The sequence below is a fragment of the Brachyhypopomus gauderio genome, chromosome 12, assembly GCF_052324685.1.
Source record: "Brachyhypopomus gauderio isolate BG-103 chromosome 12, BGAUD_0.2, whole genome shotgun sequence".
In the NCBI taxonomy this organism is placed as follows: Eukaryota; Metazoa; Chordata; class Actinopteri; order Gymnotiformes; family Hypopomidae; genus Brachyhypopomus; species Brachyhypopomus gauderio.
In genome coordinates, this window is record NC_135222.1 from 15,788,262 (window position 1) to 15,809,713 (window position 21,452).

Genomic DNA, 21,452 nt, shown 5'->3' on the forward strand with positions numbered 1-21,452 from the left:
GGTGCTTGATGGGGGCAAGCACAGGGTGTGGGGGTGGGGTGGTAGTTGGTGTGTGTGTGGGGGGGGGGGGGGGTGGTGGGAGCTAGTGGGTTATAGATTGCTGCTGTCTCCACCACTGCTCTCTGTCTGACAGCCCTGAAAGGCTTCAGCAGCACGGTCGTCCTCGCCATTACCCACTGGCCATCTCTCCTGCGCCGGCGTAAGTTCTCCCCAGAGGAGGAACAGATGCCTCAACAGCGACTGTGTCGGGCTGGCTGTCCGCTGGGTGGCCTGAAGGATGCTCAAGGACGGGGCTGCTGTCGATGTTGTAACCGAACCTGTTTACACACCGAATTTACGTACCAAACCGCGTTCGGTGCATTTCGTTCATCTACAAGTTTGTCCCAAATGCACATGTTTAATTTTCACTTTTAATTGCAGTAAACAATGGCTGCAGGGGTGTGCAAATAATAATAAAAAACAATAACCAAAAACAAAACAGCAAAAATGGTTGACGTATGATAAAAGCATAGACAGCTCAAGAGAATGTGGTGTCCACTGATACTTCAGTGTGTGGTGCTGAATCAGACTGCACAAGAGAGTCTTACACAGAAAGTAAACGGCATCTTGATTGCAGTGGCAAAAACCACCCTGTAAGACACTGTGTGGAGAAATAGGATTGATATGTTAGGCATGGTACTGATATGAGAAGCTAAATACTTTACATTACAAACTTTATTATCTCCTTTTAGACATGTACTCTTACAGCTTCTACAGGTTCAATAACTATGCTATAACTATTATTTTTGTCAGTGTCATTTGAGACAGGTTCAGCCTAAACAAAAGTTCTCTTACCCACCCACAATATTGTGAGTGTTGCATTGTGGATTTTATATTGTGACGGTAAGTTTACATATAAAATACCAAATGAACATTCAGCTTGACACTGTTCTTTTGTGTACTACCCTAGACAGTACAGTAGATAAGTCAGAATTCAATATACCCTTGAATCAGATTACTACAACATGCCAATGCCAATACTTTGAATTGCAAATAAACATAGATAATAAACAACAAAAAAATATTTTAAAATGATATCTAGAAGAAATAAACAAATAAACATAGTTACTATAATGTAAAGTACAAATAATGTAAAGTACAAATAATGTAATGTACAAAGACTCTGACTTTTGGAAACACTGACTATCCCCAAAAGCTTGCAAAAATGTGCATTTTAAACTAATTTGTCAATTATGTAAGTGGGAGGGTATGCAGAATTTTGATAATGATTTGTTTGTCCAACCAAACACTGTTCCACATAAGATCGTCCACGTTCAAACATTCAGATGATTTTTTTCTTCTTTTTTTCATTTATGAATCATTAATGACATATTTAAATGAGCGTTAGCTATATACATTCCACAAATGTTAAAATACGTCTGCAACCCACATTTATGGATGAGGAAACCTGGTGCTGTTTTCTGTTAACATCTCATTAAATCTGACAGCAGATTTTATGAATTTGGCTAATGTGTTCTCCTGTCTACAAAGGGCATGTGCATTTGTCCAAAATGTCATTTATAAAGCATTCGTCCTGAAAAGAAAACCCACATTCTTACGATGTAGCAGAATGCAGGTTTTTTGAACGTGCATGAACTTTTGCAAAGTCATCGTGTCTACAATACTGAAGCTGAATGAAAACAAATGTATAAGTAACTTTATTTTAACATTTTTGCGTTAATGAGTAGTTGGACAAGTGTACCTAATAAAGTGGTCGGTGAGTGTATTTTATATATATATAAAACTTTTTCAAGAGCAACCTGGCTAAGACACCAGCATTCGGACACACATGAATATACATGTACTGTATATACATGGGTGGAAGTGATCGATGAAGTACAAGTATTCTGCTGTACTTCATGTAATCCCTCACAAAAGCACCGCTATGAGATAAGGAGAGCTCAGTGGGGAAAGATAAAAGTGTAGTCTCAGAGGTTCTGGGCTAAAGAGAGTGGGGAGACAGACAGAGAGAGAGAGAGAGAGAGAGAGAGAGAGAGAGAGAGAGAGAGAGAGAGAGAGAGAGAGAGAGAGAGAGAGAGAGAGAGATAGTATGTGTGTGAGAGAAAGAAAAAAAAGAATGTGGTGAGTGTAATAAAGAAAGAGTGAGAGACAGTGTGTGTGTGTGAGAGAGAGAGAGAGAGAGAGAGAGAGAGAAAATGTGTGTATGTGTGCATGCGTGTGTGTTAGCTGATAGAGAGAGAGAGAGAGAGAGAGAGAGAGAGTGAGTGAAAGCAACATTCCTTAAGCCTTTATCAGAGAACAGAGGGGTCAACAGATCAAGAGTGTGTGAGGTGTGTTGGGTGTCTGCACTGTGCAGTGCCAAGTCCAATGCTTAAATGTAAAGCATTATTATTTCATTCACGATAGTGGAAGAGACTCGAAGAAAGACTAAAGAGTAAACTACAAATCTCATAAATCTTTGCCCAATAACAGTAATTTGAATGTGACCATATTACAAGGAAGTAAGAATGAAAGATGGGGTTGTCTTTCAAGCAAAATTAAAAGCAGAGAAGGGAGAAAGGGCTCACACCAGCCAGAGCACTGGAGTAAAACTACATTATGGAGTCATTTGAAGGGCAAAAGCTCATAATGGGGCCCGATCCAGCGGAGAAAATTGAGGCTTTTTTATATGCACTCGTAACACTAACCATGCAGCTCCAGCGGTAAACACAGTTTAATCAGCTCATGCAAGAGCAAAATCTCCTGAACAGGGAAAACTGAAAATCTGGTCATTACATACAGTAAAGTGCAGTAATAATAATAATAATAATAATAATAATAATAATAATAATAATCAGAAGAAGAAGAAGAAAAAGATGAAAAATATAAGTTATTATCACAATTTCTATGAAAACCATTAGCATTAAATGACATCATTTTAGTTCTCCAGGACTGACATTAGAAGAACTTGGTGGTATTGCTGGCATTTACTTCAAGAATTGCTACCTTTAATTTCAAATGTAAACCCTCAGAGCCTCTCCAGGAGATTTTTGAGTCAGATGGGAGGAGACGGTTTAGCAAGACAAATGGGGGTGTTAGTGTAATTGTGTAGTATGCGGAGGTAGAACCCCCTCTGTCTTCACTGCCCTAAATGGTAATTGTGTTTCAGGCCTCTGATTGCATTTCAGCCAACCCAAATCCTATTGTTTCCCAATGAGTCAGGATGAAGAATGCCACACGCTGAAGGATTAGGGGATTCCTCATAACAGAGGGAATCTGTTAGGGGAAGAAGACGGTGAAGGCTCTCCTTGATGCATCATACATGCCTCATCCACCAGGACTGCTCTGGTAACAACATTTGGAGAAGTGGTATATGCTTGGAAAAAATAAACTACGAACCTTAGAGGGATTATAATTATGGATGTTGAAAGCTCACTGAGATTTACCAAGAATGTCACCAATAAGGAACCAGAGATCTTCTGGTTTGCAAAGCGTCCTGAGAACCTTGGTTCTATTCAGAGAACTGCCTCATGCTTCACCAGTTTTTGTTGGAACTAAGGATGTGTGATTATGGACAATAGAAATAACATAAATAATAACAGATAATGAAATAATAACAGATAATGTGCAATGTTAATATACCAAATAATAAAATATTTAAAATAGTCATGAAAATACATATAATCAACCAGACATAATCAACATAATCAACTAGACATCAGTAATGGCCAATCTAAATGGAAATGCAGATGAGCTTCCAGCATTATTGTTGCTGAATTCATCACCCCAGTCATCTAGTTTGTGGTCTATTACTCTTTGGTTCCAACTGGGAACAAATATTAAGGGCTCTGGAACTTGTTTCTTATGGTGGAAACATGACAAATGGTTCCAAATTAGGTTTGCAAACTGGAATGGTTCCAGTTCCCTTGGTGGAAAAGTCCTCTAAATGCTGCTACAATAAAGTACAGAATGTCATCCTGATTATGGAGGTGCACACACATGGCTCGAAAAGCAGATATGCTCCCTCTCGCACATGCATTATGGACTCAAGTCAGTTCACATCATCCAGTGAGACCCTCCAAAAATGTCAAATTGGTAACGCACAACCCTTTGGGAAGACAGGCTGACAGCTGCTTTGAATATGCAATTAAGACCTGTCATAAGAGATTCAGTGCTCTGAGAAATACGTTATCTTGCCCCAGTGCCGTTATGTCCTGCTGAAAGACTGACAAAAAAGTCTCTCAAATTTCAACAATGACATAAAATACACGTATTGAGTCTGGTAGAGTTATAACAAAATCAGTTATGACAAAACAATGACAAAAAACAAACATAGTTAGAGATAGCATTTGCTTCATATTAATTCAGCTTCAACTGTGCTTCAGAATGGGAGATTTGTTTCCCATTAATGAACTAATAAAATCGAACAAAAGCCCTAACAAAAACCCTAATTTCTCTCCCTTTGAGTTTTTTAGTGAATAAAGAAAATGGAAAAAGGAAAAAATGCCCCCTGCAGGCCATTCGGAATTCCATTAGAAGGTCTTAAAAAGTACTTCACAGGTACTTGACCTCTAATGCAGACAAATCTCAGTGTTCTCTTCCACATCAATGAAATGCCCAGGGTCAAAGGGCAGTTCTTGGTTGTGGGTGAAACAAACCACTGCAGAAGAAATGCTTGCAGGGAAGCAAACAAACAAACAAAACAAGGAACCCAGGCTCCAGCCTGGCAGCAGGGCCAATCATTCTCTAATCACCACATCATCATCATCATCATTATCATCATCATCATAATCATCTTCCTCAACATCATCATCACCCTTTTGTATATTTATATGGTGCTTTTTCTATGCTCAGATATACTTTAAAATCAAAATATAAACAAATTCAACACAATCAGTTAAAAGACGACATTGCACATATAACACATTGCACATATTATATAACATTATACTGTACACTATAAGTATAAGACAGCATGAAAAGTAGCCTACTGTTCACAAGAAGTCATCTCTTTGGTCTTGGTTGGTCCCCCTCTCCTTCTTTCTTGCCATCTCTCATTCTCCTTTCATCCCTTTAGCTTCCTCCTCCTTTTTCTTTCCATCTCTCTGTCATTCTCTCTCTCTCTTCAGCATGCCTACTTAATGTCTTCAGAGTGTCTTTGTTTTCAATAGATTCAACTTTGACTAACAGTCTTCTGAAAGATTCGGACTCAGCTCAGCCAATTATGATCCACAACCCCCATCCCCATCTCTACTCCTCTCTGCTATTGACCGTGCAATGGAAAACTTTGGGAGCCGAGATATGATTCAATATTCATGCCATTTCCCAGAGCTTAACGATTCAACAGAAATATAATCAAAGGATTTATAATTCACTCGAATGGAGTGATGACTTAAGAAAATGAATTCATCAGGCAAGGTTATGGGTGAAAATAATGAGCATGCACAGGGCGAGTTTATTATCGAGTATGCTGTAGGCGTTACCACAGCAATTGCTAGTGGGATGTTTTGAGTATTCACGTTTTTCATCTGAACTTCAAATGCCTGGAGATACGCTGGCATTTCTGCTCCTCTTGCTTTTGCAGCATACGTGTTTTTTGTGTTTTTGGAAGATTTGTTGATGTGGGGATTTGTTTGAAAAGACGAGCTTGCTGAAAAACGTTGAGGGCTCATTTGATGCTGTTCATTCTGATTATTACTGACGGTGCTGGATTCATTATTGATGGGATAGTTTTCTCTGCTGTGCTTTTCTTCAACAGTCCAGAGATTAGCATTAGTGTCAACACTGTTAAACATTTTTTTTTTGTTTTGGCTTAATTCTAAACAAACAACTACAAAAACCAAATGACACAAAACAAGAAGTCAAGTTGCCTAAACAAAACAACATGAAAACAAACAAACAAACGCATCAACCCAGAGAAAGATGCTGTTCTCAGCAGCAATATGAGGCCGTGTGGCAGGTCCACGGGGGAAACTTGGCCAGGTCATCCATGACGGAAACCCCAGCACACCACAGGAGGGTCGCTAATCTCTGATAGCTTGATGGAGGTTTGTTAACTGACCAGTCAAGGCTCTGCTAACGTGGGAGACCGTAGACAGGCCGTCAGGAGTTGGTTGGGGAAGCTCCGTTCCAGAGTGACACACATGATCATGCTCGCACATGAGGCACACACACACACACACATACACACATGAGGAGTACACAGAGGTCAAGGGTGACGGATATTTTCAAGGCAAAGGAAATTAGCCAAAAAGGGTTGCAAAGTCACTAAACAAGCATTATACACATTAGTTGAGCATGAGGAAATGAATTCAACTGTGCTCTCTACTCTCGCACACACACACATACACACAAGCACATACACATGCACACAGACACACAGACACACACACACACACACACCCACACACACACACACACACACACACAAACACAATCACACACACACACACACATGAACACAATCACACACACACACTTTTGCAAACATGAGACATAAATCTTGAGCTGTAGCCTATACATTATTACACCAATCTTGAGCTTACAAAATAAAAAAGAAAGACATGTATGAAGCTTTAAAATTCAAAATAATTGTAAACATTTCCATACCAAAAATTATAATAGTGCTTTTTGGCTGTAACAGGAATCATGAGTGCTTGATTTGATTGTTAAGCATATGATAAGCTTTCAAATGATTCGGAGTACACACCTTGGGTGGCTTTGGACCCAACGCACTGGCTTTCCTTGATAATTGAAGCCGTTTTCTGAAGTAGGAACAAACTACAAAGTGTGGACAAAACTAAAACAGACACAATGAAGCAGAATAAAGCATTCATCAGAAAGCAAATAAAATATACCCCACCGTGCAAAGTGCTCACAGAGGAGCATGCTGAAGTTCAGCCAAAACCTGCAAAAGTCTATACAAAGAATCTCAAACGAAGACGTGGACACCTGTGGTACAGCTTCCACTCTTGCATCTAAACAACAGGCTTCTGAAGCCTAAACTAGTTATATGTCTGTGTGTCTTTGTGTGGCTCTATGTGTGGCTCTATAGGTGTCAGCCATGCTTGCTCTATGGCAGTACACATAAACAAGAAATGCTAGAAATGTTTGTAATGTCACGTTTTCCTCCATTTTGTGTTCCTACACTGTAAAAAAAAACAGTTTTTTTACAGGTTTTTCCCAATAAATTTTACAGTTTTTTCCTGTATTTTAAAATGACAGGGAAAGTGTATTACAATTACCAGAACAAACTGTTTATTTAAAAATGTCATGTGATTTAACAAGAAAAATCTGTATAAATTAAATACATTATAAATCTGTTTTTTAACAATTCTTAGATAATAATTTTAACTAAACAAACTGTAAAAAGAAAGTAATATTGATTAATCTTAATGAGACAAAGTAATAGAATCTTCTGGAATTAATTTCAAGGAAATATTACAAGACAACATTGATGCATGTTTTAATTTAAGTTTTGACATGTTAAATATGTGATTTTCATGTTATAAAAGTGAGTAAAAAGTAAAATGTTCTTGACTGTGATTTATTTTTATATTTATAACATACATAAAGAGTTAAGGCGTTCCAGATCCATCTCATTTTCAATCCACTATTAAATATGCACTGTATCTGTATCACTGTATCTACACTGTAAACCCGGATTAGGTTTTAATAAATTATTTTAGTAATCATTAATTATTATTTCATGTTTCATAAAAAATATTGCCATTACTAAATAAAACTAGTTGTTATCATTATTGAGCTGAAATAGGCATTGCAATGATCATGTTAAGTAAAGATAACTGAATATGTTAAGTTTATGATTGGTAGGGGTGGGGCCTGTTTGAATCGGACCACTGCACAGTGTGCATGAAGAGTTGTTCTGGTTGTGCATATTGTTTGAAGAACCTTTCGTTATCACCCCGCTGCAGCCCAAATGCATGAGTTTTGAAATCAGTGTTTCTTCAAATGAGTATTTGCAACGTCAGCTTTCAGTGCATGTAACTTATTTAGTTAACGCGTAATATATTCTTATCGGTTCATATAGTGCTAGAACATGTGTCTGGCATTCCTGTCCGATCATAGTTTAACTATAACCGTAGCGTTGAAATGTGTGTTCTGACGGTTCGGAGTTTATGGCTCATTTTAACTATTAATGTTATATATATTTTTATATTGAAGCGTCGGTCCAATGGGGGACGGCGCTACTTCCCATGAGTCTCTGCGACTCCGGTATCGTTATCTGTTAATGTGATGTCTATGCATGTGTTGATTAATTGTGTACTTGATTATGTGCATTACTTGGTTTAAGTCCCCCTTCATCAATTTATGTAGTTGTACTGTGTGAATTATTCTATGCCATGTTTGTGTAGTGTTGTCGTGTTATTGCCGTTCTCTCATGTTTTGTGTCTAAATTAAGTCTCTTCTGCGTGATCGTGGGGTCTGGCGTGATTATGTTGTTGAGGCAGTTTGAATTTAAAAAGCCTTGTGCTGCGGTGGATCTGTTTGCTACCTCTCCTTCCTACACCACACTGCAATATTGTTATAATTGAATGTGAACTAGAGTAAAGACCACATTCAATTTTAGGAATATTTCCTTTAAAATGACAGTGTTGCATGTTAAGTGTTATAATCACCGTTTTTTAACAGTTTATGTATGTTTTTAAATTTACAGTACTTATCTGTTTTTTTACATAAACTGTAAAAAACGGTAATTTTCTGGAAACGGGGGCGCCAGAAAATTGCCGTTTTTTTACAGTTTATGTATGTTTTTAAATTTACAGTACTTATCTGTTTTTTTACAGTAATTTTCTGGCGCCCCCATTTCCAGAAAATTACCGTTTTTTTACACTTTTTTTTTTTTACAGTGTACTGCTTTCAGCTGGGGTTGAAGACTTTATCACCTTATATCCAATTAGCACTGACACACAGTTCTGCTTACCCAGAATTCCCTTCTCTGCTGCGCAATGATGCAGATACAAACAGGTGTGTGTGTGTGTGTGTGTGTGTGTGTGTGTGTGTGTGTGTGTGTGTGTGTGTGTGTGTGTGTGTGTGTGTGTGTGTGCATGTGTATATGCATGTTTGTAAAATCCTTGAACTACGTAAGTCACATTACATTATAAACTCTTTATTACTGGCAGCATCAAACAAGATACTGTTAAAAAATATTAAAATGTTTAAAAAGATACTGTTTTATATAGCTAATTCTTTCCAGTCTCCTTTCTTATTTTTTTCTTTTCAGTCTGCACTGATCTGCTTCAGAAATATTTGAAAAAAAGAGCCAAAGATGCTTTCATATGTATCTTGGGAAGGGCAGATGAAAGTGAGCCAGGATGGAAGGGCACTACTCCGGAGATTTGGGACACAGCCGTCATTCGCTCTTTTATCAAGAAGCAAGCAAGGGTAGCCTTTTCAGAACAGCAGGAAGGCAACCTTCACATTTCAGTTACGTGGCGCTATAATATCTGGGTTCTTGGGTGCTGCGGCACATCACGTGATCAAGAAAAGAACGCAACACCATGCCAAATCTTATGTTAACAAAGTGAGGCAAGGCCAGCCCAGAAGCCACTTGCCTGACACTAACTCGTCATCCCACCAGGGAGACGATACACTAAGCTTTTGTACCTCACAAGTGGAGGCCATCCAACACCACTAAGACTCCATTCACGACAGCGTGCCATTATGCTCGTTTTTGTGAATTTGGCAATGGCCTTGGTGTCAGCCATGGCCCCAGATCCTCATCATGGCCCCAGTTCAAGGGGATCATGTGAGATGGAGAGGATGGACTGTCTGCACTGCCTCCGTATGGGCCCAGTATATGCCTGGCCTCACACGGCTGAGTGCCGCATCACCAGATGGGCCGGCCGTCTCATCCCAGGATGCCTGGCAGCTTGGCCCAGCCTTAAACAGCCAGTAAGCACAGATAAAAGAGACAAAAACAAAGACGATGTATATAAAGACAATGTAAACAAGCAACAACGTGAACAAATATCGACTGTGCTTGAGTTGTTTACCCACTTCATTCCCTTTACTTGACTGATGACCCCTGACTGACCATGTATTCTTAATACAAATCTGCAAAAATCACTGCTTTCCTTTAAAAGGACAAATGTTTTTCTTATTATTTTTTAGACAAAAAAAAATATATGTTAGCTTCCTATATATCTACTCTCTATTAAATAAACAATAATGATAATAATGATGATGTGGATGACGATGATTTGGAAAGATGCGAGGAAACTCTCTGTATCGCAGTTCTTGACATCAACAGATTTCAGATTCAGATGGGAATCAGCGACCTGATGATGTAATAAGCATACAGGTGGACTACCAGCATGCCTACTCTATGCTAGACATTCTGAATAGTATTGCAGTGGTCGGAGAGAAGTATGCTCTGAGTCCCATGCTTGTTAGGGGATGGTGCGGGGGCTGAGATCAGAACACTATGGCATGGGCCGTTACCAACAGCAGTCACAGACAGGGCTGTCACATTTGGTTTCACAAGCTGAACCTCACTGGCCGTTCGATTCAACCGATCTACAAGTTACACCGCAATGTGATGTTCAGTTGTGAGCTGCCATCCTGATCTAGAGGCGGGAAACTTCGTTGTAGCTTTAAACGGATGTTCCAGGTGAGGGGTGGATGTCCCAGGTGAGGGGTGGATGTCCCAGGCAAGGGGTGGATCTCTGTGTTCTCGGTTAACGATTTGGACCACTATGTCAGTGATTTGAACAAAATGTGAAACATTCGTTTCATTCAGTTTTTTCAGTTTTCTGTGGATACCGTTGCTAACGAGTGCGCTATTTCCTGGCACCACACAAAAAAAGTGCGACTGCGACTTCCCGTTGTCTCCCCCTTCTGCATCTCATGACAGCGATCGATCTCTGCTCCTCCGGAAGACGGACGAAGAAAGCCATGGGGGCGTGAGCTCTCATCAAAGGCTTGTGGATCCGTGGCCAGTAAGCTTGTGGCATTCGACCAGGGGGGAGAGGGGGAGAGTGAGGGAGGGCTTTCATCTGTTAATGCGAGCGGCCATTCGATTAGACGGGGCGGAAAACAAACGGGCTCATGTGCCACCCCTCACCACGTTGGGCAATTTGGCTTTTGTAAATGTGCCGTAGGTGTAGAGCGGGAGTGCTTCGCCTCACCCCCTAGGAACAACCACCCTCCACCACTTCCCTCCCCTGGCTTTCAGACATTAGACGGTGTAATTAGACGCAAAGTCCATTAGACGGTAACCAGGCAGTGTGTGAGCCATTTTTTCTTCTCTATCTTCTTTTGGCTTCCATTTCCAGTTCAGTGGAAGATGGTTTTGAAGTGCCTTCTTGATTCTGACCACAAAAACAAACACAAGGCCATGGCGAAAGCAGAATCCCGGCTTCAAAGGCCCCCGGGTGGAGGTGTACGTGTGGAATTAAGGCGGAGGCGTGCCGAACAGGATCAGCCACCGACGTGTCTCCAGCCTCTTGGAAGCGGCGTTAAGCAGACATGGGTTTGTCTGTGATTGTAAAATGGTTGTGAAAGGATGATGTACACCAAAAAAGTGGTTGGTGTAGACTCCAAATATCAGGCCACAGGAGTGTCAACATCTGCCTCTGAAAATTAGCTCTGGGACAAATGATCAGAAATCTCTGCTAATCACGGACAAGCATGAGGTGGGGGAGGAGGGGGTAGCCTCATTTTCTGTCATGTTAGTTATCAAAGTGTGCCAGTCCAACACTGTATATTAGGCCATATGTTCTTTATTACATGTATTGTAATGCATTTAAAATAATGACACTGTATTTTATGTTGTACTGTAAAGTATAAAGTAAAAAAGACAAAAAACAAAACAAAACAAAAAAGTATGGCATGCTGAGGAGGTTGAAGTGTGGAAAGTTATACACCCAGTGGATTTGGGTCTAATTCCTGCTGCTGGCTTGATCTAATTAGCAAACCCTGGCACTAGAGAGGACTCTCAACTTCTGAGGCTGAAAAGTCCACCTAAGTGCACACACTCATTATCTCAGACGCATACATCAACCCCCAGACCTCCCTCGTCATTAAGAAAGCAAACGCACTGGATCAGTTGGCCTCAGACGCTTCCGTCTGTAAAGTCGCCGTCAGAAATGAGCATGACTACACCGTGTCTTGCATTTTTGAGTGGTGGTTACACTGTTATTCTAAATAGTGTTGTTGTCATGACCACTGGAGTCGAGTCCAGGTCAAGCATGCGTCAAGACCAGTTCAGTGAATATTCATTATCATTCACATTCATCATATGTGTGTTTGTGTGTGTGTGTGCGCGTCTGTGTATGTGTGTAATGTAACATTAAATAGCATGTAGCATAAGCGTTTTTTTTATTCTCTAAACTTTCAGAAGTTCAGAACGTTAAATGAATGAACGACATCAACCCATTTTTATCATTAAATGAAAAAATATAAATAACATTTCAATATACCCTCAAACAAAAATTATCCTGTTAAACCATCATGGAAATTGACAGTTAGTTCCTCAGACAGATTATTAAATAGATATCATAAAAAGTAGATTATTATTACACAAAATTGCAAAATGTCCCACACTCTACTACTGCCCCACACTACTACTACTAATACTACTACCAATTGCTATATGATCCTAATTTGCATCTTAAAGTGTGCTGAACTATTTTATGTATAGAAGAGATTTGGTACCAGTGCAAAATTTGCAATGTTAATGTTAGAGTACTCATAAAGAAACCCTCATCTCTCATTGTAAGCCTAGGCAGGACCATCCAACACTGAGTCTGAGGCCGCAGGCAATTTATGTTAAATAGGCGTGACAGAGATGGTTCTCCAGACAACTTGAGATCTAATTTAAAAAAAGCAAAGGAATCCACTATTCTACAAATTCCTAACTGCTTTTTTGTTGCAATGTTCCTGAATGTCCTGAATGTCATGCTGTTGCTGATGATGCACAGTAAATAGAGATAAGAGTGCTGGCCTGGGATTAAATAACACCTATGCCTAATCTTTCATTAGCAAAACAAGACATTTATTCTTCCTTCACAGTCAAAGCCATAACCCACAGCATCTGTGAATGATACCTTCCCCTGGTATCACTGTAATGGAGTTTCAGAAGATCACGAGTCAGCCAGTGAATCCTTTGCTTGCCATGTGTAGCCATAGAAACCAATTTTATTCTTTACGCACTTAATAATGCCTGTGCCAGCATAGAAAAGCTTTTTTTTCACTCTGAATTTTAGGAAGCACAGAAGTTATTACTTCAGTTTGCTTTGAAGAAGTACTTTACTGCAATATTGTATGGCTCTCGGAGGAGTGGAAAACTGCACAGTGAACTGCTCACTAGGAATCTTTTTTTTATGTAACAATAAATTAAAATGCATGTATTATTGAAGTTTCAAAACAAAGTTTACCAGGGATTTATTGTGATTTGTAAGTTGTGCCCAGTTAAATTCCGTATTGATTTTAAAATTCTTCTACTGAATTATAAAGCACTGCACGGGCTTGCTCTTGATTACCTCCAGGAACTTATCTCCTATTATGAACCCCCACGTCCTCCAAGATCACAGGGTGCTGGCCTCTTATTAGGTGCAACAATGAATAAGGTACCAGCAGGGGGAAAAGCCTTATAAGGCCCCCCAACTATGGAATAACCTTCCAGAATGTGTCTGGGACTCACAGTCTCAATCTTTAAGTCTAGGTTATAAAATGTACTTATTTAGTTTAGCGTTTGGTAATTGATGTGCCCCTTTAGATAAAGATTACAGATCCAGAGTTTCATAGGCGAAGGGTTTTGTGGTAATCTGGGGTGCTGGTGCTGTCATCCTGTCACTGCACGTGGTCACTCAAGTTTGCTGACAGTGTAGTGGATGGATGCCAATGTCTCAGAATACTCCCAAGTCTGTGTTACCTTCTGGTTCTGCCCTTTTAGCTGGGCTGTAATAATTTAATGCCAGAGTTGCTGCTACACTTCAGAAATGTTTAAATTTCCCATGTCCTGCATATTATCCCATACAGAGGTAAATTTCACTCTTTTCTTTTTCCAAATGGCTGCCCTCCTACCCAGGAAATACTGAGACAAAGAGAGACAAGCCTTTGACATTGTAAAGCACTTTGGTTTTAAATGTGCTCTATAAATAAATTTACTTTACTTGTCCTGATATCCACCCTGGGCTAGCCACCTTCTGCCTAACCAGCAATGGATGAAGGATCAACCCACTGCCCTGTCCCCTTCTACCCTGCTTTTGTTGTATCACTGTGGCCCTGGACTATTATTACCGACCATCAAGTTTAGGACTGAATAAGAATTTCATAGAGAACACGTTTATAAATCCACACAAAGACGAGAATTATTTATCTTTCCCATCTTTTCTTTGTTTATGTATCTCTCCAATTGTTGTTATGGTGACCGGCATCAGACAGAGGAGGATGGGTACCCCCCCGCTCCCCAGTCTTGGTTCCTCTCAAGGTTATTTGCTTCTAGGGAGTTTATCCTTTCCACTTTCGCCCTTGTCTTGCTCACTGGGGGCTTGGACTCGGACACTTGTAAAGCTGCTTTGTGACAACAACTGTTGTAAAAAGCACTATATAAATAAATTTTGATTGATATTGATATAAACCACATGGCACAACATAATGTTTGTCAGAACAAATTTCCCAGCACATTGATTAGAAACCATTGTGTAAATAATAATAATAAATAACAATAATAATAGCAACAATCATGGCAATTAAATATTCCATTCAGTGCTAGAAATGGGAGTTTGACCTGTTTTTGTTAACAAGCGTAGCACTGCATTGCACTTTGTGTTTGAGTGGCGATTTGCATTCTGCAGGTTAATTAGCAAAGCTCGTTAACTCATTAATTGATTGATTTTTCATCTGATGGTGGAGCCAAAAATGATCTGAAAATGCACTTCAGTGAGTGGCAATTGTTTCTCTGTCTGAACTTGCAAGTTAATAATTCGGCTAATCAGTATTTGGTTATCATGCTCATTGAGTCTCATAACAACTATTTCAAAATGTCAGAGAGTAACAAGGGAAGAGGGAAAGAGTCAGTGAGTCATACAGATGTGGAGAGAGAGATAGATAGAGAAAGAGAGCATACCTGTGAGGTTCTTCAGGCCCAGCTGTCGCAGGCCGTAGTAGCCGTCGCGTCTGTAGTTGAGGAAGATGGCCAGGGCGTAGCGTCCCTCGTACAGCTTGGTGCCGCGGATGAAGCGCAGGTTCTCCAGAGGCAGATACTCAAACTGGTTCAGAGCCACCAGCACGTAACCCGTCACCTCCCGGATCGACTGTGGGGGTGAGCGATACCAATTTTTTAGAACAGCTACGGTCACTCTGCGGGTGCCATCTTACTATGCAAACCACTTTTCTAAGTGCTTTTATAAGAAAACTGCTTTTATGAGAGGAAGAGAAAACATGCCTGCACACTGTTACCCGACAATGCTCGAAGTTGAAGATAACTAGAGACACAAGAAACACTCTGACTTCAACTCCAGCACTTCAGCCCTTTGGCACCAATTAGTTTTTTTGTGTTGCCGACTTGAGCATGCCCCAGCTTACTAATCCTACTATTGACAGCTTGCTCTCTTAGTCCATACAGTCCAAAGGTCATTTTCAAGTCTTGGAATGCCATCCATCCTCATGGCATCAATAAGACACTGTACAAAAGCCTTGTGACCAGGCAACAGATTTCTCCATACAGCTACCAGTACTGTTCTGTCTACAATGTGATGTAAATATTAAAAAATGTAAAAAATATATAGAATCACGCAGCCAGTATGGTCAGAATGCTTTCTTGCTAGGTTGAATAGAAATTCGGCCATGACCAGCCAGGCCATGTACATGATGATTCCATGAAGTAGGGAGTTGGACTGTTATGCGACAGTATGATGGATACCTGCATTTCATATGAATTTGAAACAACATACAAATAAATATTTATAAAGGGAACCACGACCAGTGACAACAGCCTTGATAACTTTCGCTTTAGACACGACTAGCTAATGACAACATTCCACTTGGGTTAATTAGGACTAAACAAATCTAGCTAGCTAAGGCTTCTAGTATAGTGACTGATGTTAATCAGACTGAGATGAACGCGCAGGTTGCACAGAGTGGTTTTAATTAGACAGGAATTTGAGGTCATCGATTTTTTGTGTTTTGTGTCATCTGTCTTCATGCATTTATTTATTTAATTGTCCGTAAGTTATTGAAGGTTTATAGTTTTAACCTGTATGTCAGGGGTCTCCAACACGTCGCTCGCGAGCTACCAGTAGCTCGCCACCCCTTTCCGAGTAGCTCGCCAAAGGGCCAATGAATTACATATAAATTTGTAAACCTAATTGGTCCCATCGAGAAATCTACTTAAATTTATGTCCAATCACAATTCACAGTTGTCCCTTCCCTTCTAATGATTATTCGCCAATTATACAACAGTTAGTTCACAATCCGACTGGTTGAGAAGTGTTCTAACCCTGCAGATATGTGTGATAACAGCACGGTATTCTCGTTCTCTGTATCACTCCGCGGACGCGTTGTCAAGTAACGGCATGTAGCTACATATATTCACGATAACACACTCCCTCTCGTGTTCTATTGCTCAATTAGCTGCCAATCAAAAAGTTAGGCTGCCGTCAATATTGAATAAACCAAGGGTCACCCACTTCATGAGTCGCCCGCGGGCTTGTTTTAAAAATAGCTCACTATAGTGCAATGTTCCAAAGTGCTGCATCGTTTATGTTTTTGCTACTATTATAGATTGTCCGCGGTTGCTAGCGGTCTCGCACACGCAACTTTCGTTCGCCACCCCCCCAACCCCTTCGACTTGCTCCTGACTCGCCATTTCTGCCTCTTCTCCGTTGTGTCGTGTCACTGATGTGCTTCGGCACCATGTAAAAACACTGGTTCTGATTGGCTACCATAACGCTGCCTTAGCCAATCGCTTACTGACTTGTTAAGTTAAACAGGTGTTACACCGAGAACTGTGGCCTATCGAGATCTGTTACTCCTCCCTAGCCTGGGCAGCGGTCCGCTCGCATTACTGTTAGTATATCAATATATAGTAATGCACCGCTTTTAATGACTAGTATCGTCAACGGCGTTGTAAGGACAGGAAAAGTAATTAATTATATTATACCGTTACTGACAAAATGACGCTGTTACCGTTATTTTTAACGGCGTTATTTGCAACACTGGAAATGATGATATTAAAGGTTGAATGGATTGTCCCTTAAATGGGAGAATTTAAGATCTTACTGTAGGCGGAGCTCAAAAACCATTTCAAGACCTAAATGTCTGTTAGTCTGCTGTGCTGCCTCTCTCACAACGGTATCGATCATGACAACTTTCGCTCCCAGATTCAGCCCAGATGTCACTGCACAGCAGTGGCCGTTACTTTCGGACATCCGGCTGGTCACTGTGCACTGACCATGTCGCTCTGTTCAGAAGTAGACGTCTGACACGGAGCTGATTGGACTCCCAGTGGAGACCAATGGCATGGCTCGAGCTAATCATTACTCCCCATTAGGCCGGAGACAGGTTAGGTGATGGACACAGGTGATGGGCACTGGGTTGATGCACATAGGTGATGGGCTGTCACTCGCATGTGGAAAGCAGCAACACTGATTTGTAAACTGTTTTAACTTTCTGGGACTTTTATCAAACCCTATACTAATCCACCCAAGGCCTTAAAACCTGCAGCTGGGCTTGGTGATGTAAAAATCTACAATATGGACCCAAATGATTACCTCACTGCACTCAACTGTACCAAAAGGTCCAAACCAATGGTAAAACCATCTTGCCCAAACATTTTGCGCAAACCATCTTACTTGAAAAGAGACCATTTGACTTATTTAGCTTCCAAAAAAGCAAGAAGGTGTGCAATGACTCAGCTTGAGGGACCAGTGGACGCAATCAGATCAACAACCATCACAGACAAAGACCTAGACATGCATTTGGCAGAACTCAGTTTGATCATGTTTGAACCTGAGTGGTAGTTTCATACTACTTGCAGTAGCAAGCCTCAAACACAACTCACATCATGTCCTTACAGAAGGAGTTTAGGTGCGAGGTATTTTAAAATGCATATACAATATGATAATAACTCCTTAGGATGACTGACATAAAGACTGGTGTTTTATGGAGAAAACTAATTATAGAGTCAATTATTTTTTGTTCAATTTACACTGCATTGTTTATATTGAACTGTAAATATTGTCTTGCTTATTGGTTCAGATCTCTGAAATAAAATGCAATTCAGGAAAGTCAATGCACACTGGCATATCTCCCAATCTGAAATGACACTCAAAAGCATTTTCACATAACCCCCTAAAGTAGTGTTTACACACCCTGTCAATCTCCATGATACACCGCTCAAGACACATGATTGTCTTCCTCTTCACTGTCTGGTTTACGTCATGCAGTCATAAACATGCCAGTTACATCCACTGCAGCTACCAGGACTTTTTATTATAATTTTTGTATATCTAATTCTAATATTCTTTAAACCACCCACCTACCAGCCATGAAAGTTAATGTCCACAGTGTTACTGTGTTACTGCAGCACTGTCAAGGTAGTATTTTTACTGATGTGCTCTGTGCTTTAACACACAAGAGGACACAGAACACAGCAACTGTAACACAGCATATTCAGAGGCAAATCACTACATACATTCAAACTTCATGTGGCCTTCAGATTAGCTCAAAATCAGTGCGCAGAGTGCTTCATGGAATATGTTTCTATGGTTGAGCAGCTGCATCCAAACCATACATCACCATACAACCATACATTTGCAATGCAAAGCATCAGATGCAATGGTGTAAAGTACACCACCACTGGACTCTAGAGCAGTGGAGGCACGTTCTCTGGAGTGACGAATCAGGCTTCTCCATCTGGTAAGCTGATGGATGAGTTTGGCAGTTGCCATGAGAACGGTACTTGCCTGACTGCATTGTGCCAGGTGTAAAGTTTGGTGAAGGGGGGATTATGGGGGGATTATGGTGTGGGGTTGTTTTTCAGTGAAGTGAGCTCTGAATGCTTCAGCATACCAAGACATTTAGAACAATTCCATGCTCCCAACTTTGTGAGAACAGTTTGTAGCTGGCTCCTTCCTTTTCCAATATGACTGTGCACCAGTGCACAAACCAAGGTCCATTAAGGGCGTACTCACACTAGGCTCTGTGATCCGGGCCCGGGCACGATTGCCTGCCGAAGCACGGTTCGTTTGGCTAGTGTGAGCGCTCCAACCGTGGCCGGGCCCGGATCAGTTAACCGTGCTCGGGCCAGCTTGAAGAGGTGGGCCAGGGCACGATTCATCTGGACTCGGGCACGGTTCGCTTCTAGTGTGAGCGCTATCCGTGCCCGGGCCCGCTTGGTGCCTCGTCTGATTGGTTCATTTCGCTGGAACTCAAACATGACGTCAGTGATGCGATGCTCACGTTAAACAGTCATAGCGGCAAAGCGATTAGCAATCGTTGTGTTAAATTATCGATAAATCTGTGCTTGCACTGTGTTTCTGCACTCCCAAAACGACTCCAAAAATACAATAAAAAGAGAATCGTGAACTCCATAGTGTTGTGCGAGCGTGCTTTTTTTCCAAATAAAGCGGCGTTGTGATGACGTAAGCATGCTCTGGCCGGGTTGCTGAAGCCAGTGTGAGTGCAGGCCAGAGGGGGAGTGGGGAGGGGGGATAACCGGGCCCCAGCACGGAACGAGCAAACCGTGCCTAGTGTGAGTACGCCCTAAGACATGGACGTCAGAGTCTGGTGTGGATGAACTTGATGCATGGAATCCTGACCTCAACCAAATAGAACACATTTGGGATGAATTCAAGCGGCGACTGAGAGCCAGGCCTTCTCTTCCAACATCAGTATGTGACCTCACAAATGCACTTCTGGAAGAATGGTCAAAAATCTCCATAAACACACTCCTAAACTGTGTGGACAGCCTTCCCAGGAGAGTTGAAGCCGTTCTAGCTGCAAAGGGTGGACCAACATCATATTGAACCCTATGGATTAGGAATGGTTAGGAATGGGATGTCACTTAAGCTCATATGTGAGTCAAGGAAGGTGAGCAAATATATATATATATATATAAAATAGGGGTGGGCATAGATTAATTTTTTTAATCTAGATTAATCTCACTAAAATCTTGAAATTAATCTAGATTAATCTAGATTAATCTATATTAAAATGGCTCATATGCGTGCTACCCAAGTAATGACTAAAAGTCAGTTTTTGAGATAAGGTTTCTTAATATAGAGGGTGCATTAGACCAGGGGCTCATCTCCTGTTTCCAAAATGCATCAATGACTGCTTGAGAAAGCTGTTCTACTTTGATACTTGAAGGAAAAAAAAGATGCTCATAAAAATGTAGGCTACTCATCGGTTTATTCAGTTAAACATGAATTTGTAAGCCTACATACTGGGGGGTTGATAACATGTTTATTCAGCTAAACATGATATTTGAAATGTAAGCCAACATTTAGTACATTTAACTTCACGGACGTAAATTGGGGGGGACTTTTTCAAAAGCCGGTTTTGGTCCTCTGCAGTTTTAAACGGTTAAAAATAAATATTTAAATAGCGACTAATCTAGCGCTAGGACCATGCAGAAAACGACCGCTCCGAGCTCCGCTCCGGTAACACTTTACGTTCCTAAAAATGAATTTTCCATGAAGCAAACCTGGCGACTTCGTGGCTGCATCCATGTAAACACACGTACAATTTGTAATTCACAAGTTTGAAAACTCGTTCTCGCCCCTACTGTGCACTTTGGTTAGGAATACACCCGAGCTAAACTATCAAGTTGAAAGTTATCATAGTTTGCTTACCCATTTTGACCCAGTTCCCAACCGGACTTTAGGAATAGATTAACGGCGATAATTTTTATATCGCCCGATAAGAGTATCAAATTAACGAACGCCGTTAACGGCCCACCACTAATATATATATATAAGACTTGAAAAGACACTTTAAACTTTGTAAAGCTGCACAAACAAAAGCAAGTATCTGCTATGTATATTTCACATAATGCTATAGTTGGTTAGTCTGACTACTTAATATACTACTAATCAACTGCATCAATTGTGTTAAATATTGATATTACATCTGGTGACTTGAGTAGGACTTGAAGTTTAAGACTTGGGACTTGACTTGAGACTTGATTGTATTGACTTGGGACTTGACTCGAGACTTGATTGTATTGACTTGGGACTTGACTCGAGACTTGATTGTGAAGACTTGAGACTTACTTGTTACTTGCAACTTAGTGACCTGTTCACATGTCTGCTATCTGCTATCTCGTACTGCTTTGGCGTACTGAATAGGAGGGAAGTACGGCATTTCGCATAGTCTGGTTTGATGGTAAACCTCATAGGTCATGGGTCAGCTTTCCACAGGAAGAAAATGGCCAGCTGTGTTAATCGAAATATTTATTTTTTTACGCGTTAAATATTTCAAATTAATGGCTACAATTAACGCAT

The 21,452-nt window shown here is 40.7% G+C and overlaps 1 protein-coding gene across 2 annotated transcripts in view; it reads right to left on the reverse strand.

Annotated features, from left to right (window-relative positions):
• The window catches only part of LOC143527906 (receptor tyrosine-protein kinase erbB-4-like), a 224,328-nt gene that overhangs the window by 79,286 nt on the left and 123,590 nt on the right, over positions 1-21,452 (reverse strand). For both annotated transcript variants that reach the window (XM_077023281.1, XM_077023280.1), the window contains exon 3: positions 15,074-15,260. In XM_077023281.1, the coding sequence (XP_076879396.1) occupies positions 15,074-15,260 (187 nt within the window). The remainder of the gene's footprint in view (positions 1-15,073; positions 15,261-21,452) is intronic.